Below are 19,521 nucleotides of genomic sequence, written 5' to 3'. Positions count from 1 at the left end.
CCTCCCCAGGGGAAGGCTCAGTGTCCGCCCTGGCGCTGCTCACATGCTGGTGGACGAGCCTGTTGATCCTTCACAGACTTGGGGTTCCCTCACTCTGCCCTCAGCCCCCAGAATGCAGGCTCCCACTGGCCCCTCAGTCCCAGAGGCACAGGGAGTCCCTTGCCACCCTTGGACCAAGCGCCAGTGGGAACATCCATTTTCTTAATCATCTACATTATTTTCCATTCCACCCACGGGGTGGGGGCCCCCCACGGCCTTGGCAAGGCTGCCACGGAGTCATTTCCCAAAGTGCGGCTTACTCAGCCATCACTAGTGGCATGTGGCACACTGACAGTCCCAGCCATATGGCCCTGCCTCGCTGTCCGTCCTCCATGAGGCAAAGCCCACTTGGCCCTGTGCACCCCACCTCCCGGCACAGCTGGTCTCCTGATCGCCTGTGAGGGAACACGTGCTCAGGCAGAAAGCGGAAAGACATCGCCTAAGAGCAGTACTTCTCAGAAACAGTCCAGTGTAAACTCATATGAAGGGAGAGGAGCCAACCGCTTTCTGCAAAGAGGGGGGTAGGGGCGGAGAGGGGTATGGCTGTCAAGACCGGGATTTACAGTGCTAACCGGAATTTGGAAACTTTCTCTGGTTAAAATCCACCTCAAAATGATGGCAGGCCCTCACCTCACATCGCGAGACTAAAACAGTCCCAGGTCTCTCCTGACTAGAAGGGACCTTCCCCCCAAGATAAATTCCAGCTTCCTCCCTAAATCACACATCTGCTACTGATCCTTCAAGCGTTATTTTTTCCCCCTGCTTCCACAATTTTAAGATGTGCAGCGACAGGAGGAAACTGCTAGAAAATGTAAAATGTGCCACTGAAGTGTTCGGTGACATGGTAAGAAGGCCAGATTCTGAGGACAAAGGGGACATTCTCTGCGGCAGACATGTTGGCGACACCAACAGGTGCAAATGGAGCATCCAAGAGGTGGGGCTCAGGTGTGGGGAGGGCTGAAGGCCTGAGATTTGGGGCGTCCTTTCCAGAAGCCCAGGGGTAGTTGCGTTCTCTTGCATTTAGGGAGAGAGGCGGCAACGTCGTAATCTTTTGGAGCAAAGCCTGAAGGAAAGCAGGGTTCAGATAAAAGATTTTAAGGCCGGACTCTCAAAGAAAGCCAGCAATTTCTTTGGACACGAGGCCTTGAGTAGCTCAGCTTGACATATGCAGACTTAGATGACAAATGGCCTGCGGGATGCCAGGGAGGATTAGGGGAAGGGCCTCTGATCTTACTCAACTCTAGTCATTGCATGAGTCAAATTTCCCCTGGCTCACTGTTTGCTTAATGGGGTCCACACCGATGGATTCTTGGCGACGTATCCTTCATGACCGAAATTCAAAAGGGGTGTTCGGCTCCCATGAAAGCTGCTGCAGAACGCCAAGCATTCAGGACCCGTGGCCAATGGGCAAAGTCGTCCGTCAGTGTCCACCACGGATGCATGAAGCTCATGAGGACTCGGTGCCAAAATGTGCTGTGTGGGTTTTTTTGCCTTTTTGTAATTTAAAAAAAAAAAATATACCTTACGAAATGATCCCCCTGGTTCGTCTACGACCCATCTGATACCCTACATAGTTATTACAATATTATTGACTGCATTCCCTGTACCTCCCTAGATGTCACCAAGGGAAGGAGAGAAACGGCGGCTGAAAAATTTCTTGCCAGGTCCAAAGTGCAAAGCAGTTTTCCTTTCAAAACCACAGCTTGCTTCCTCCATCTGAAAGACTCACTTTTTCGGCAGTCCCTCTGATGACATCACTGGAGCAGAGGTTATGTAAGTTAAGGCCCCCACGTTTCCACAGCACTTTCCAGAACAGAAAACACCTCCGAGGGCAGCTCTCGCCATCAGAAAACGCAGCTGAAGTTGTGAGCGCGTTCATTTTCTTTCTGAGTAAGTAAATGACCATCTTTTTTTTTTCCTTCTTACAAGAGTAACAAATAAGAAGAGATCCATGTCTCTTTTAAAACAAACAAACGAAAAAAAATCTTCCTTTTACAACTAAATATTGGCAAAATTTTCCACTTTCTGTAAGTGTATTTTTCATAAGATAATTCTAAATCAATTTAAGAGACTTGTATTTGTGCCTACTTTGGGTTTTAGTTGCTTTTCCGTAAGAGGAGGAGGAGGGAGACTGTTTGAAAGAGCTTGTGGAGGTTCCAGCAGCTCTTTATATCCTGGTCATATGAAGCACCTAAAGGCCGAACACAGCCATCAGAGCTGTGCGTGGACTCTGACCAGTTACAGTCTACAAATTCTGATTTATAAAAATCAAATTGCCTGAAATCTATGTAATTTTACTAACAATTGTCTCCCCAATAAATTAAAAAAGAAAGAAAGAAATATGCCAAAATATCATCCGTGTATTTTTCTGAGTAGTGAATAATATGATCAAGAGGTGGGAAAGAATAAAAATCTTAACCAAAAAAAAAAAAAAATCAAATTGTTCTCCCCAGGATCGTTTACAAGATTTCACAAGGCCAGTAACTGGTTGGTTTATTTGTGGCTTAAAAATAGCCACACATGTTATTATATGACTGAGGGGACGTTTGTTAATATCTGTGTCTGTATTTCAAATGCCTGTGCCATCACCTCACTGTTGACATTGGAATTAATTTGAAGAAGGCTAATTTGTTGAAGAAAGTCACACTGTCTTCCGAGTACCACATGCCTCTGTTAAAAATGTGCAGAACTTAGAAAATATCACACAGAAACTACAGGATTGTCATCTCTCGTAGACTTGCCCAATGTCACCTCTGAGTTTTTCAAATAGGATCAAATATCACTAATAATAGCAATCGCTGCTGTTTATTGAACACCTACTTTGTGCCAGGCAAATATCAGAGCTAAAGCTCAGAACTGGTGAAGGAAGAGTTCTCTTCTCTGGCCAACGTGATATAAATACAGGCAGGAGTGGTAAGGACTTCACACATAAGCCCAGCTTGAGCAGACACAGGCTGTGGCTGCCGTGGCCACAGACCCAGTGGGTCCTATGGGATGGAGGGCAGTGTCTGCTGAACTGATCAGATTCCAGCTGAAGTCGGAGGTCTCTGCCAGTGGCATAGCGGGCAGTCCCTGATTTCCTGGGCACAGTAAAGCTTTGCCCTTGTATAGGTTTCCAGTTGCTGCTGTAACAAATCAGCACAAACGCAATGGCTTAAAACAACACAGATTTATTATCTTATAGTGCTGGAGGTCAGAAGTTCAAAATCAATCACACTGGGTGAAAGTCAAGGTGTTGGCAGGGCTGTGCTCCCTCTGGAGGTTTTAGGGGAGACTCCGTTCCTTGCTTTTTTGAGCTTCTAGAGGCTGCCTGTGTTCCTTGGCTTGTGGCCCCTTCCTCCAAAGCCACCAGTGCAGCATCTTCTAATCTCTGAATCTGACCCTCAGTGCAGCATCTTCTAATCTCTGAATCTGACCCTCAGTGCAGCATCTTCTAATCTCTGAATCTGACCCTCAGTGCAGCATCTTCTAATCTCTGAATCTGACCCTCCCGCCTTCCTCTTTCACTTACAAATGAAATCACCTTCACTTCTAATTACATTAAGCTCACCGCCATAATCCAGTATCTTCTCTCCATCTCAAGATCCTTAACCTGATTACATCTGCAAAGTCCCTTTGCATGTAAGATAACATATTTACAGGTCCCAGGGACTAGATATCTTTGGGGGCCGTTATTCTGCTGATCCTTCAGCCTCACACTGCAGACCCATGGCCCATTGTTTGGTCTCGTGGTGCCTCTCACTGCCCTTGTGGCCTCTTAGGAGGACACACTGCCAGGCTCCCTCCATTGCCCCCCATGGGCCATTTCTTCCTACCCAGACACCCACGCTTCACAGGGGACACACATCCTCACCCCCTGTATGTTCAAGGAAACTTGCAGAAGGAAATGGGGAGAAGCAAAGGAGGCCACGTTGTGGGCTCTCTCAGCCTCCGTAATAAATCCCCTCCCTCACCCTCCCAGTTCCTTCTTAGATTCCTGGTGATTCAAGCTCCAAGGCTGGAGACAAATGAGAATCCCACGGCCAAGCACCAGGCCCTCTTGACACCCAGTCTTCTGAAACTCAGTGCCTTAGTTTCCCAGTGTGCTGGGTCCCAGGTTATCCCTGAACTGTTCCAAAGCTCAGGAGGGGCAGAAAGGGGGACTCATGGCACTTTCCAAATTCATGTTACAACACCAGGGTAGTCCACGTGGAGGAGAGGTTGTGTCCACTCAGAGGGACGAGGGCACGTTATCATCATTACGGTTACCACAGTTGTGTTATTATGGGGGTGATGTTGCTGCTTGTCATCATGAAAGCCTTGGATTTGATGCCCTACAACCTACAAGGGATTTTACAGGCATGATCTCACTCAAGCCTCACAAGCCTCTTTGCAATAAACACCATTATTCCCACTTTACAGATGAGGAAACTGAGGCTCAGAGAAGTTACTTGATCTGCCCACAGTCACACAGTTTGGTGACTCCAGGGCCCAAGACTAGGTTCCGACTCCAGGCCCATTCTCTTTATAGACACTGTGCTGTGTGAAAGGGGCCTGGACTCTGAGGCGGGTGAGGAAGAAGAGCTGTGTACAGATGGACTAGCTCATATTGCCACATGAACTTGAGCAAGTCAGTTCACTCTTTCTCACCTCAGTTTGCTCTTCTGTACAATGGGCACCCTTCTTCCCAGGCATGTTGTCAGGATCAAGTTCCCTAAAGGCCAGCACAGTCCCGGTCGGACCCTCAGCAGATGACAGGTGTGGCCACTTCTGAAGGGTCAGATCCGGGCACCAGGGTCTCATTCTGCAGCCTCAGGGTAGGAGAAGATTGGGTCTGAGATGAAGGTGTCACATGAATTTTCCTTGGCACATAGAACTTCCCCAGCATGTGCAGAGAAGGGCACAGGAAGGAACGGCTTGGGTCCCAAGGCCAGTCTCAGGAAGCAGCTCCCACACATGTGTGCAGTACGAGGGGGCTGCTGGGGTGTCCACCAGGCATCTGGGAAATCGGCTGTGCTGGGTGTGTTGGTTCCCTGTGGCTGTCATAACAAATGACCACAAACTGGGCAACTTAAAACAATATGCTGATTATATTACACTGATGGAGTTGTTAACCTAAAAATTAAAAAAGAAAGGTTTCTCAAAGTGAAAGCATTTATGTGAGATCAAAGACTAGCTCTTCGGGAATGATTCAGGTAAAAGTCCAAATAATGTTCGGATTTGGAGACAAAGACAATGGGTATTTATGAGAAAGGGAAAGGGGACAATACGTCAATACAAGGAAGGCATTTCTACTGGTGCAGAGAACATAACATAATGATGTTTATTCTAGAGAATGTCTTTAAGTTTCAGTCCAGCAGCCATCAGTCTACTGCTTCCTTGTTATCTTGGCAGACAGCTCTTTGGGGCGTAAGCTTGCATCAGGCCCAGTCCAAAGGTAATTTTGCCCTGTTTTAATATTCAAAAGGTTTGAGGTGTAAGACGTGCAAGGCAGTTCCTCTGGGATGTCTGCCCTGGCCCAATTTTTTTTTTTTTTTTAAGATTTTATTGGGGAAGAGGAACAGGACTTTATTGGGGAACAGTGTGTACTTCCAGGACTTTTTTCCAAGTCAAGTTGTTGTCCTTTCAATCTTAGTTGTGGAGGGTGCCGTTCAGCTTCAAGTTGTTGTCCTTTCAGTCTTAGTTGTGTCTGGCGCAGCTCAGCTCCAGGTCCAGTTGCCGTTGTTAGTTGCAGGGGGGCGGGGTACAGCCCACTATCCCTTGCGGGAGTTGAACTGGCAACCTTGTAGTTGAGAGGACGCGCTCCAACCAACTGAGCCATCCGGGAGCTCAGCGGCAGCCGTGTTCAGTCTTAGTTGCAGGGGGCGAAGCCCACCATCCCTTGCAGGACTCGAGGAATCGAACTGGCAGCCTTGAGGTTGAGAGCCCACTGGCCCATGTGGGAATCGAACCGGCAGCCTTCGGAATTAGGAGCATGGAGCTCTAACTGCCTGAGCCACCAGGCCGGCCCCTGCCCTGGCCCAATTTTAAAGTGGCTCCTTTTATATATTTTTGCCAAAGTTATAAAGTAGTTCTTGTGAAAAATTTTATTTTCAAAAAACGATTTGTCTTTAAAAATATGTATACACTCACATACATGAAAGGAAACTAAAACCTTTTCTTTATGTTAATTAACTGAACATTGAAAAATAACATAAGCAAAATAATTGTTCTTAGTACATATCCACGTGCTACACAGTTTCTTAGGCTTGTACCTGACTCTGATATGTCACTGACATTTTCCTAAAGAATGTATTTCTCTTTCAATGTGGTCTTACTATTTTTAATTGTTCTATGTAATGGTTGAAATCTTTTCCTTCAGATTTTATGGTTAATAAATTTAAGTTAACACCTTCAATTGACTCTTCTCTTGGACCAGAATATATTTAATTAAGAAACTGTTCCCTCTGGTTAAGCTCTGAGCAAATCCTGACAAGCAGAGGCTATTTGAAAGTCCAGTTCTTTGCATATGGAACTATGTAAATATTTCCACCCAAGTATTTTCACAGGTGCTTCCTTTATGCCTCAGTTCAGAGTTTTTTTCTTCAACAAATATTCTTAACAGATTAAACTCTTCAAATAAGTTGTAGTTATGTTTAATTTTTAAATGCGTTGTCAAGTTTATATGCTGCAAACCATAGACTTTCTCAATTCTATCTCTTTTCTGTATAGAATATGAATTTATCCGATTGAAAAAATTCTTCCTACAAATTGAGAGATTCCAAATCTAATTAGAGAATGTCATTAGATAATTTTAAAATTAAATCTTGTGTGCCATTTGAGCTCTCATCATTCAATTTGATCATTTCCTTCCTTGTTCTTTTACTAAAAAAATTTAATTATTTGGAACAAAATCCAACAATTTAGAGATCTGTTTTAACAAACAGTTTAATAACATTTTAGGACACTTAGACTCAATGTCTCCCCAAATTGACTGATGTTAGATAGCTGAGAAAGAAAACATGCTAAATAAAGTTGGGTTTTATTTTTCAAATTCTTCATCAACTTCATCACAGAGAGCTTGTAGTTCAGTAACTACGTTTTAAAATTTTGTAAATCTTGTCAACTACAATCTTCATTTGAATTGACAGAATATTGAAACTTCTTTATGTGCAATTACAAATTGTGTGCACGGTGCCCTGTTTGAAGTATATTTCTGTTAGTAGTCTCTCATTTTAGTAAGAACATTGTTATTACTAGTATGACACCCTGCCCACCAAAAATGTGTGTTGTCATCACAAAATACAGCAACTTTATTTCCAACGTGAACAATTTAAACTGAATTTAGTACAGCACTCCCAAAAAGTCCATTGTTCACTTCTGAAGGCTTTGCTTTGATTCCATGGGTTGGATGAAAGAATTGACTCCTGATTGGAAGTGACTGGTTCTCCTGTTGGAAGAATCTGAACATCCTGATGTCAAACGGTTACCCGTCCCTGTCTGTGCAGTTCTGATGGAGCTGACACATACTCCGCCAGCACTTCCATTGTCGTATGTGCACAAGATGAGTTGCAACTAAAAATGAGCTGAATTAAAAACTAGTCACTTGGTCTAAGTGAGAAGTCAGGCTTCATATAGCGATCTATAAGAGCATCTTCTGACACTCGGTGGGTGAAATCAATGTCTTGGGGCACGATCTGTTAAAATGATTAGCTTCTGAAGTAGCAGTTTTGTGTCTTAGGTTTTCTCGTGGTCAGTGAAATCGCTATAGCCTCCATAGTGATGCAAACATCAACAAACATTTTGTGCAAGTTACGCGTTCATCATCAACTTCTTTAAGAAACAGGAGTTCAGGATGTAAGTTTTCATTGAACATTCATATTTTTAGCCCATTGCTACTGGTAGAGGCTTACTGCAAAATTTAAAAGTATTGGTAATAACAAAATAAGAAGTTGTGGATTCATGCCCTGCAATAAATGACAAAACCAGACGATTCCAACTGCTTCACATACTCTGGGTCAGAATGCTACATGCTGCCTCGCCCGTAATGTTCCACGATTCCCACTGACCTGTCCACTGGCAGCCCAGCGGCTTATCCTCTTCTTTTCCTGTATTCTCCTTTGCTGGTTTCACCCATCCTTGTGCCTTTAAACATAATGTATGTGATTACAACTCCTGATTATGTACCATTATCTCAGACCTGGTCTCGGAGTACCAGCCTTATACATCCAATCGTCCACTGGACAGCCCCACTTGATGTCCAGCAGACATCTCAACCTTAACATGTCCAAAAGTGAACTCCTCATCTTCACCCAAAAAAACCTGCTCTATCCTCACTCTGTTATATCTATTTCAGTTGATGGCAACTTCATATTTCCAAGTGCTCAGGCCAAAAATCTTGCCATCATCCAACTCCATCTTCCTCAAAACCTATGTCTGATCGCACCACATCAATTGCCACTAAACCACAGAACAACCATTATTGAGAAGTCTAGCCTGAAGTCTAGCTGAACCAAAGCTCTACAACTACGGAGATACAAAAGAAGCCAGCTTGAGACTGGTAGGAGGGGCAGAGACGCATGTGACCATTAAAAATCGGGAGGGATACTGTGGGGACAGAGCCCCAAAAAGCAGTTTCCAGGCACTTGGCCTCACATAGAAAGGTGCTGGCTCAGGTAGGAAATGGCCATCGACTGTGATAAAATGGCCATCAGCTGTGGCTAGTTGGCCGTCAGCTATAACCAGTGAGCCATTGGCCACTAATATAACTGCCGTGGCTACGCTAGCAGCAAATGGGGGCTAGCAAGAAGATGGTGGCTGAGCCTGCAAGCGGTGAAGTGAGGGTTGAGAATTGTGTTGCTCCTGGTTCCTGTTTCTCCAACCCAGCCGCCAGCGAGAGTATAGTGGTGTGACTCCCCTACCTATGGCTCCGTGGGTGTTCCTTTTTGGCCTCACCATGTCCTGCGTTCTTATGTGCGGAACTGAGACCCCGCCTGACACCCCGCACGACACATGGCGAAGTCGGCAGGATCCCCTGCACTACAGATACCTTGGCTGCCAAGGTTCTCCCCCTACCCCACCAGCCCCTCCCACGAGGAGCGGAGAGTCCCAGCCCCTTCCCAGCCCAGGGTTTTAGTGCCAAGGAGAGAAGTCCCCATAACTTCTGGCTGTGAAAACAGTGCAGATTGTGGTTGAGTGGGATGGAGGGCGGCTGCAGTCACAGGTGCTCCTCTTAAAGAGACTGTGTGAGGACTTACTTGCTTACTTGCTCTGAGCTCAGCACTGGGGCCGCAGCTCGAATGGCGCCAGGGACATACAGCGTGGAACTGAATTGTCTGGCTTCAGGGTAAGTAAGTGCTGCAGGGGCAGCTTTCTCCCAGATGGAGGAGCTGGTGGAGCCATTGTTTCTTGGTTGAGCCCTCGCACTCTGGCATGCAGATGCCAGGTGGCGGCTATATCTCAGCTTCCAGTGACATGGCTAACGCCATTCATTCACCATGCCCTGATGATTCTGAGACCACGCCCCACCCAACTTTCGGGTATACCCAAGCTGCTTCCAGTGGCTTTTCCATTAAAATGGCCTGCCTTGGCTCATGCTATGGACTTTCCTAAAATCTCTCAAAGGTTCACAAAACCCAAACAAGCAGCATCTGGCTTCAGCATGTCCCATACCTCTGGCTGAGCATCCTTAAGCCTGGCACTAGTGACAGCTGGCCTTGGTTTGTGGCTTGGCCTCTCAAGGCACCTCCAAGCACAGTGCAGGTGGCAGCCATCTATGGATTTCTTTGTGGCTCATGCCAGGTGGCCCCAGGCAGGACACAGACTGTAGCTGAACTTGGCCTACAGTGGGTCCACTTGCAGGAGGCCCTACGGCTTGCTGGCCCAGTAGCCAGCTTCAGGCTGGGCTGGAGCATCACTCGGCCACCTCCTAGGACGACACACCCAAAGGGGAGAGTGGGCAGGCACCAGACCCCAACTAAGTGAACCCTGCTCTGTAGGGTCAGCCTCTGCACAAAAGCTCCTCCACTGTAGTCACAGCCAGTCCTCACAACCAATCAGCCTGAGGATCAGTCCCTCCCATTGACATGCAAATAGCAATCAAGTCTCAACTACAAGAGGAGGGCACACACAATCCACACAAGGGACACACCTGGAGCACCCAGCTCTGGTGACCAGGGAGACTGCACCACTGGTTCCACAGGATACCTACTACATAAGGCCACTCTACTAAGATCCAGAGACATAGCAGCCCTACCTAATACATAGAAACTAACACAGGGAGGCAGCAAAATGGGGAGACAAAGAAACATGTCCCAAATAAAAGAACAGAACAAAGCTCCAGAAAAAGAAGTAAACAAAATGGAGACAAGAAATCTACCAGATGCAGAGTTCCAAACGCTGGTTATAAGGATGCTCAATGATCTCAGGAAGAATTTCAACAAAGAGGTAGGAAACATAAAAATTGAGATAGAAAACATAAAAAAGAACCAGTTGGAAATAAAGAATACAGTAACAGAAATGAAGAATGCATTACAGTATTCAACAGTAGATTAGATGAAGCAGGGGATAGAATCAGAGATTTAGAAAATAAGGTAGCAGAACACACCCAATCAGAACAGCAAAAAGAAAAAAGAATCCAAAAAAATGAGGAGAGTTTAAGGGGCCTCTGGGACACTATCGAATGTACCAACATTCACATCATAGGCGTGTCAGAAGGAGAAGAGAGGGAGCAAGGGATCGCGAACCTATTTGAAGAAACAATGACTGAAAACTTCCCTAACCTGGCAAAGGAAACAGACATACAAGCCCAGGAATCGCAGAGAGTCCCAAACAAGATGAACCCAAAGAGGCCCACACCAAGACACATTATAATTAAAATGGCAAAGGTTAAAGACAAAGAGAGCCTCTTAAAACCAGCAAGAGAAAAGAAGTTAATTACCTACAAGGGAGCTGCTGCAAGACTGTCAGCTGATTTCTCAAAAGAAACTTTGCAGGACAGAAGGGACTGGCAGGAAATATTCAAAGTGATGAAAAGCAAGGACCTACAACCAAGATTACTCTACTCAGCAAAGTTATCATTTAGAATGGAAGGACAGACCAGAAAAACCTAAAGGAGTTCCTCACCACCAAACCAGTATTACAAGGAATCTTAGAAGAACTTCTTTAAGACCTAATTAATTAATTAATTAAAATATGAATAATAGATGGCAATAAGTACATATCTATCAACAATTACTTTGAATGTAAATGGATTAGATGCTCCAATCAAAAGATAGGGGGGCTGAATAGAGAAGAAAATAAGACCCATACATATGCTGCTTACGAGAGACTCCCTTCAGATCAAAAGACTCACACAGACTGAAAGTAGAGAGATGGAAAAAGATAATTCATGAAAATGGAAATGGAAAAAGAAGCCCGACATAGCAATACTTACACCAGACAAAATAGACTTTAAAACAAAGACTAGGTCGGCTGGATGGCTCAGTTGGTTAGAGCGCGAGCTCTGAACAACATGGTTCAATTCCCACATTGTGAGCTGTACCCTCCACAACTAGATTGAAGACAATGAGCTGCCTCTGAGCTGCCGGAGGGGCAGCCGGATGGCTCAGTTGGTTAGAGCCTGAGCTCTTAACAACAAGGTTGTCGGTTCAATTCCCCCATGGGATGGTGGGCTGGGCCCCCTGCAACTAAAGATTGAAAACTGCAACTGGACTTGGAGCTGAGCTGCGCCCTCCACAACGAGATTGAAGGACAATGACTTGGAGCTGATGGGCCCTGGAGAAGCACACTGTTCCCCAATATTCCCCAATAAAATTTTTTTAAAAAGCAAAAACTCTAACAAGTGACAAAGAATTCCCTTGCGAGTAATTATCCAAAGAAACCCAAAACGCTTCTTTGAGGGGACGTGTGCATCCATATGTTCATTGCAGCACTGTTTACAATGGACAAGATGTGGAAACAGCCTGGGTGTCCGTCGATGGAAGAATGGATAAAGAGGAGGTGGTGCATATATACAGTGGCGTATTGTGTGGCCATGCATAGGAATGAAATCTTGCCATCTGCAGCAGCATGGATAGACCTGAAGGGTGTTGTGCTGGGTGGAGCATATCAGATAGTGAAGGACAGATGCAAGTGATTTCTCTTATATGTGGAATCTAAAGAACAAAATAAACAAACAAAACAGAAACAAACTAATAGATAACAGAGAACATTTTGATGATTGCCAGATGGGAGGAGGGTTGGGAAGGGTGAAAAAGGGGAAGGGATTAAGCAGTACAAATTGGTTGTGACACAGTGGCCATGGGGACGTAGGGTATAGCATAAGGAATAATATTGTAATAACTATGTATGGTGTCAGATGGGCACTAGATTTTTTTGGGATGATGGATGGGAGAAGAGTTGGGTGATGGTGGAAAACGTGAAAGCATTAAGAAGTAAAAATTGGCAGTTACAAAATAGTCACGGAAATGTAAAATAAAACATAGGGAATAAAAGTTAAAAAAAAAAACAACCTATGTCCAATTGAAAATCATGGTGATACTACCTTCAAAATATATCTAAAACCTGATCACATCTCACCATCTCCCCTGCTCACACGTGTTCAGTACATTTATTGTTATTGACTCTCACCTCTCACGAGGCTAGAAGCACCCTACGCAGAGGAATCTTTGCTTATTTCATTCACTCCTGTGTCCCAAATACCTAGTACAGTGCTTGGCACAGAGTAGGTGCTCAGTAAATGTTTGTTCAGTAGATAAATGAATGGAGGAACTGGTGAATTATACCCCAGAGGGAATGGCACAGTTTGTGAATTATAGACAGAGTGTCACAGCTAGGAGGTCATCAGGTCCTCCTCAGACGAGGAAAGTCAGGTTCGGAGACAAAGTGACTCGACCAAGGTGACACAGCCAAAGATGAGTTCTCTCTCACACAGGATCTTGTGTTGGATGCTATGAGGCTTTCCCAGTTGAAGGAATCTCAAGCATCACTAAGTCATAAGAACAATGATCATAATAGTGAACATTTAGCAAGCGCTTATGAAGAGCCAGGAGCTGTTTTAAGCACTTTGCATTTATTAACTCCTCCAGGTGGAGGGAGGATTTTCAGGTGTGGAGCCCCAGAAATCCCACAGTGTAGGCAGTGGCTCACTGAGAGTATGGGAGCATATGGGTCCCTGAGTTGGTTGTGGCCAGTTTTGCCAGCCAGTAACCACAAATCCACAAGTACAGGATGTGTATCTCACGTCTCCGTGGGATTCCAGAGGGCTGGGAGACTTGATGTGTTTCCTTCCCTCTATATCCCTCTTCAATTGAAACAGTGTGGGCACGTGGGAGGAAGGCCAGCTGTGTGGCTATGAGTGTGGCTTTTGGGGTCATGGCAGGCTGAGGTCCATAGCCTGGTGCTGTCACTCACTAGCTATGTCTCCTTGGATAAGTCATTAACTTCTGAGCCTGAACTCATCTACCAAGTGGGGACAAAACGGGCAGCAGAATACAACAGAGAGAACAACAGGCTCTGGCGTAGGACTGCCTGGGTTTGAATCCAGACTGTGCAACCGACCTGCTGTGTGACCATGGACAAGTGATCAGTATCTCTGTGCTCCATTTTCTGATTGGTCAAATGGAGATGACAATGGCTCAACCTCACAGAGCTGCTGGGAAGATTGAATGAGAAAACACTTAAATTAAAAACTCTTAGGATGGTGCCTGGAATATGGAGATCATTTAATACATGTTAGTTATTATCTTATTACTCATATTTTTCAAGCCCAGCTCAAGAATCTTCTCATTCTGAAAACCTCTCTCCATGCCACAATCCCGTCCACCCCACCGGTCCCAGATTGGCTTCCGCACTGGCCATGCCTCTTCCTAGCCCTTGCTTGGTTCCATCTTAGGTCATTACCACTATCTCCACGTCTGCAACCCTCTAGACGGTGAGCACCTTCAGGCTGAGGGTTGCTCCATCCTCTTCCCTGTATGTCCAGCATCTGGCAAAGTACGGGCACAAAGTAGGTGCTCATGAAATGTTTGTTAAACTGTTAATGATAATAATACGGTTGTTAATAAGACTAATCACCAGTTTCCGTTGAGTGCTTCCTCTGTACCAGGCAACCATGCCACACACTCCATGGATGTTATCCCCAGTCCTTGCCACTGTCCCACGAGAGGCGTCCAATTAGCTCTGATTTTCACCAAGAAAAAAATCAGTGGGTCTAAGTGGCCCACACCAAGTGGTTGTGCCAGGATTTGGGCTCAGGTTTCAAAGTCCTGGTCCTTTCCTTTATACCTGGGGTTGGCAATCTTTTCCTCCATGGGAAAAGATGGTAAATATTTTCAGCTTTGCCTGCCACAGTCTCTGTTGCAACCATTCAACTCCCGTGTTGCAACACAAAAACAGCCGAGAACAATATGTAAATGAATGGGTGCGGCTATGTGCCCATGAAACTATTTTCCCAAACTGCGGCCAACTGGATATGGCTGGAGGGCAGGAGTTGGCGGCCTCCCATGTCATGTTACATGCTGTTCATTGCAGGTCACTGTGGATGGCCTCCCAGGCCCTTCTGGAGTTCCAGTCCTCCAACCAGAGCCAGCTCTTGCCTCCAAATGCCACATCCTGTGACGATGCTCAGGAAGCCTGGGACCTGCTGCACAGAGTGTTACCGACAGTCATCATTGCCATCTGCTTCTGTGGCCTGCTGGGAAATCTTTTCGTGCTGTCCGTCTTCCTCGTGTCGCGGCGGCGTCTGACCGTGGCTGAAATCTACCTGGCCAACCTGGCAGCTTCTGATCTGGTGTTTGTCTTGGGCTTGCCCTTCTGGGTGGAGAACATCTGGAACAAGTTCAACTGGCCTTTTGGAGCCCTCCTCTGCCGCGTGGTCAATGGAGTCATAAAGGCCAATCTATTCGTCAGCATCTTCCTGGTGGTGGCCATCAGCCAGGACCGCTACAGCGTGCTGGTGCATCCCATGGCCAGCCGGAGGCGGCGGCGGCGGATGCTGGCCCAGGCCACCTGCCTGCTCATCTGGGTCTTCGGGGGCCTTCTGAGTATCCCCACATTCCTGCTCCGCTCTGTCAAAGCCGTCCCGGACCTGAACGTCTCCGCCTGTGTGTTGGTGCTCCCCCACAAAGCCTGGCTGGTTGCAAGGATTGTGGAGTTAAACATGCTGGGTTTCCTCCTCCCACTGGCTGCCATCGTCTTCTTCAACTACCACATCCTGGCCTCCCTGCGACGGCAGGCGGACGTCAGGAGGACGAGGTGTGGGAGTCCCACGGATGGCAAGACCACGGCACTTCTTCTCACGCTCGTGGCCGCCTTCCTGGTCTGCTGGGCCCCCTACCACTTCTTTGCCTTCCTGGAATTCCTGTTCCAGGTGAAGGCCATCCAAGGCTGTTTCTGGGATAGCGTCATAGATCTGGGCCTCCAGTGGGCCAACTTCTTTGCTTTCACCAACAGCTGCCTGAATCCAGTCATCTATGTCTTTGTGGGCCAGCTTTTCAGGACCAAGGTGTGGGAACTTTATAAACGAGGTACCCCTACAAGTCTTCCTCCAATGTCCTTGTCCCGTAGGAAAGATATCCTCCGAATTTTCTGGCGGAATTAAAACAGCAGTGAGCCAAGAAGCTTGGCTCCCTTATCAGTTACTGCTGACATAACAAACACTATCATAGCAGGCTGACGGATGGCCCCCCAAGGTAACTGGGACCTAGTCCTTGGAAACTGTGAATGTTTCTATGGTAACGAGGACTTTGCAGGTGCAACTAAACCAAGGATCTTGTGAGGGGGACCTGGTTCTGGATTCTCTGGTTGGGCCCCATAATCACAAAGGTCCTTATAAAAGAAGTGTCAGAGTCAGAGAAGGAAATGGGACAACAGAATCAAGAGGCGTGGGGTGATGACAGGAAGGGGCCACGAGCCAAGGATTTCCGGCGCCATCTAGAGGCTAGAAAGGCACGGAAATGGATTCTATCTGGAGCCTCCAGAAGGAACCAGCCCTGCTACATCTTGACTTCAACCCAGTGAGACTGCTTTTGGATGTCTGCCCTGCAGAAACATAAGATAATAAATGTGTATTATTGTAAGTCACCAAGTCTGTGGTAATTTTTTCCAGCAGCCACAGGAAACTCATACACATTTCCAGTAAGGATCTCTTATTGCTTTTCCACTTGCCCATCCAAAATTTTCTCGGCTAACTGCTCGGAATACAGAGATGATAGAGCTAGAGATCCTATCCACAAGGAACTTGTATAGATCTAAATAATTATTGTATGAAAAAAAGAAAGTGAGAAATCACACGAACATGCCACAGACCCCATTCCTTGATCATTCACAGGGAAAGGGGTTTCTTCTAGGGCTGTCAGAATGGACACCATGAAGGGAGTAAACTATGAGCTGAGCTTTACCAAGTATCTGAATATGCGGAGAGAGGGCGGAAGGGCTGGGGGAGGCATGACCAAGACACATGGGCGGAAAAACGTGCGCTACGCATGAAAGAATATTTATTGAACTCTTAATGCATCAGCGCTCTTCCTGCTACCAGGGACCCGGTGGTGAGCCTGAAAGTCTGCCTTCAAGAGCACGTGGCAACAGGGACAATAATTAGGAGAGTGTCACCATCAGGGTAAGAGGAGTTACTCCGAGAGCACAGAGAAGGGGCATACAGCCCAGGTGCCAGGGAAGGGGTGTTAGAGAGGGTTTCCTGGAGGAGGAGCCATATAAGCTGAAAAGGAGTGTTCCAGATAGAAGAAGCAAACCAGACCCAGAGGCAGGTGGGTTCATAGACAAGGAGGGAGAAGGATGAAGGAAGGTGAAGTACGAGGCAGTCATGGAGAGATTTGAGGTTTGAGGAGAACGGAGATGTTGGGAGGCTCTAGGATGGTTAAGGCCAGAGAGGGAAGCAGAGCACGGACCAGGGGACCTTGAGGGCCCAGCTGAAGCTACAAGGCATGAATTTGGTGTGTGAATAGCTGAGCTGCTCTAGCCGTGCCCAGCGAGCCCCCAAAAGGCTGAGTGTTGGATTGCTCCAGGGCTCTGGTTTTCTCCAATGGATGGCCATAGTTCAAGGGTGTTGGGGGTGCTGATCAGATTATAGGGCATAGCTGAATTAAGGACGGAAACGAACACAGGAGGCGAGGGAAGCAGAGTGACATTAATACGGTTTTAAAAGGCAGGTGTAATGAGAGCACTAAGTGATAGAGTGAGGAAAAGTAGGAGGTTGTAGCCACAGAGTAAGCATGTCTACATGGAACATTCCAAAGGTGGGGCCGTCCCAGGAGATGACAAAGACCGAGTGCGGCCATGGCATTGGGTGGTTGGAATAGAGGGAAGGAGAAGGTCATTGGAGACAAAACAGTGAAGGAGTGGAAAGGTGGAGAACGGGCTGTCCACTGGGGCTCTGTAGGCAGACAGGGCCCTAGCAGGGCCCGGGGAGAAGAGAGCAGGCGTACTAGGTCAAGGTCAGTCTCCAAGGAATGAGGCAGCGGATGAGCTTCCTCTACTGCTGCCTGGGAAGGGCTGGTCCTCATGGGACAGCTGCAAAGACCCAGATTCGTTCGAGAGATGGAAAGGAGGCCAGTGTTCCTGGAGCCTGTTGATGGGGTCTGAGATGCTGACAGGGGCTGGACCATAGGCCCTCACAGGGTGACAACCCTTTGGGCAGTGCTCCAGCCCCATAGGTTTCCTGGAGACTAAGAGTGTGGTTCAGGCAGCCTGGATTAGGTCACCAAGCAGGGTCCAGCCTGTGCATGTTTAACTTGGACCACATGGTGTTTAAACAAACGTGTTTGAGTTGGTTCCCAATATTTAAATTCCACATAAGAATCCAGACTTCGTACTTCCTTTGACCATTTGAATGTTTTAGCAACACCGACCTGCACTCGTTCATTCAGCTGATATTTACTGAGCACCTACTTTGTGCCAAGCACTGTTGTTGGCACTGAGAGCCCAGCAGGCACCAACGCAGAGGAACAAGCCTGGTCCTCTTGCAGTTCCTACTGGGGTTCCCTCAGGGCACCAATTCTTTGGTGCTGAGCCGCAGTGCCCTTGCAACAGGAGAGGTTCTCTAGTCCATTTGGCACAGGGCCCTCCCCGGTAACCTGGCTTACTTGCCTCCAACACTAATGCAGTTTCTAAGCCCCTGGGGAAGAAATCCTGTAGCAAAGTGGCAAGAGCAGGGAGTTGGAAAAGGAGGGTACTGACCTGAATATGCACTTTTCCTTTGTTCTCGGCCCCTGCATTCAACTGTGGCTTATAAAAATCCTTTCTAGGGGCTGCAGAAAACAATCCCATATTCAGGAAGAGGGTGTTGGCTGGGAAATCAGAACACTGCCTGTAGTTCAACAGCAGACTGTCAAGTCAGTCTCTGATATGCCAGACATCTGACTTAGGTAATGCAGTAACATTGACCAGTGCTCAGTGGGCAGCCCCCAGTGGGAGAGAAACTGGCAAACCGGCCACAGGAAGGGTTCTGTTGCCCTGCTCTTGGGAAGCTCAATTATTCATTTGCAGAGGGAGAAATTCCTGCCGTGGTTAAAAGGATCGGCGCTGTGGGAGAAATGAATGTTTTGAGTTCCCATGGATCTGGTTGATATGCTCACCTGGAGTATTTCACACCTAGGTCCGGGCCCAGGCCCCACTTTGAAGGGCTGACACCTGGCATGGAGGACGGAGTTAGCAGATGGTCTTCCAGCACCCCGGCTCCAGCACCCACGTGGGCTCCCACTTTCTCACTGAGAAGGGCCTAGCAGAGATGCAGAGCTTCCCCAATCCACTTTTCCAGCTTTGAGCCTGTCATGTGAGCCCACACTGCCTGCCTCCTTCCCCACCACACCCATCACCCCATCCATCATGGCCATTGGGTAGCACTAAGCCCCCCAAGTCCCAGCCTGGGGAGACTCCCGTGTGTTGCAATGGACAGAGGCATTTTCCTGTTCACCGGAGATGAGTCACAGGCTTGACGAGGAGCAGATGGGAAGTCTTCTCCTATGAGCTAGAAGGGGCTTGAAATATCATCAAAATGAGTGTGTATCAAACTGGTACAATCTGAATAAAATCTGAAACAGTATACCAATGTCAGTTTCCTGGTTGTGATTCTGTTCCTTACTTAAGCAAGATGTTACCATTGGGGGAAACTGAGTAAAGAGTACAAGGGATCTCTCTACGAATCCAATAGAAAGTTCAAAAAAAGAAAATATCATCAAGTTCAATTCCTCCATTCTACAGGTAAGGAAACGGGGGCCCAGAGATGGGCAGAGACACGCCCAAGTTCATTCAGTGAGCTGAACCCCTGGGCACAGCTCTGTCCAAACCCAGGGATGCTCGCTAGGCTGTGAGGTTAGAGCAAAGGCCTAAGTGTCAGGGATGCTACCATCTGAATCGCCTTGATGGTGGCAGAGACTCCCCGTAGCTGGGGTTGGATTTAAGGCAGTGAGCAGGAAGCCAGGACTCCTTTCCAAGAGCTTCAGGGGACAGAAGAATATCAGAAGGGTCGTTCAGGGCTCAGCAAGTATGAGGAGAAGACACTTCAGG

The 19,521-nt window shown here is 47.1% G+C and overlaps 1 protein-coding gene across 2 annotated transcripts; it reads left to right on the top strand.

The window, feature by feature from the left end:
- Positions 1-1,719: 1,719 nt before the first annotated feature.
- On the top strand, positions 1,720-18,986 carry BDKRB1 (bradykinin receptor B1). Of its 2 annotated transcripts, XM_033107028.1 has the most exons (3): positions 1,720-1,929; positions 14,530-15,502; positions 18,611-18,986. In XM_033107028.1, the coding sequence occupies exons 2-3, from the start codon at positions 14,540-14,542 to the stop codon at positions 18,632-18,634; spliced, it is 987 nt and encodes a 328-aa protein (XP_032962919.1). In that variant the 5' UTR covers positions 1,720-1,929; positions 14,530-14,539; the 3' UTR covers positions 18,635-18,986. The 2 variants fall into 2 exon arrangements, with proteins under 2 accessions (XP_032962919.1, XP_032962918.1); XM_033107027.1 differs by lacking the exon at positions 18,611-18,986 and having other exon boundaries at positions 1,723-1,929; positions 14,530-15,609.
- Positions 18,987-19,521: the final 535 nt, after the last annotated feature.

This window comes from Rhinolophus ferrumequinum, chromosome 6, assembly GCF_004115265.2.
Source record: "Rhinolophus ferrumequinum isolate MPI-CBG mRhiFer1 chromosome 6, mRhiFer1_v1.p, whole genome shotgun sequence".
NCBI classification, from domain to species: Eukaryota; Metazoa; Chordata; class Mammalia; order Chiroptera; family Rhinolophidae; genus Rhinolophus; species Rhinolophus ferrumequinum.
Note: the sequence above shows the minus strand (reverse complement) of the source record. Positions and strands in the feature narration are given on the sequence as shown.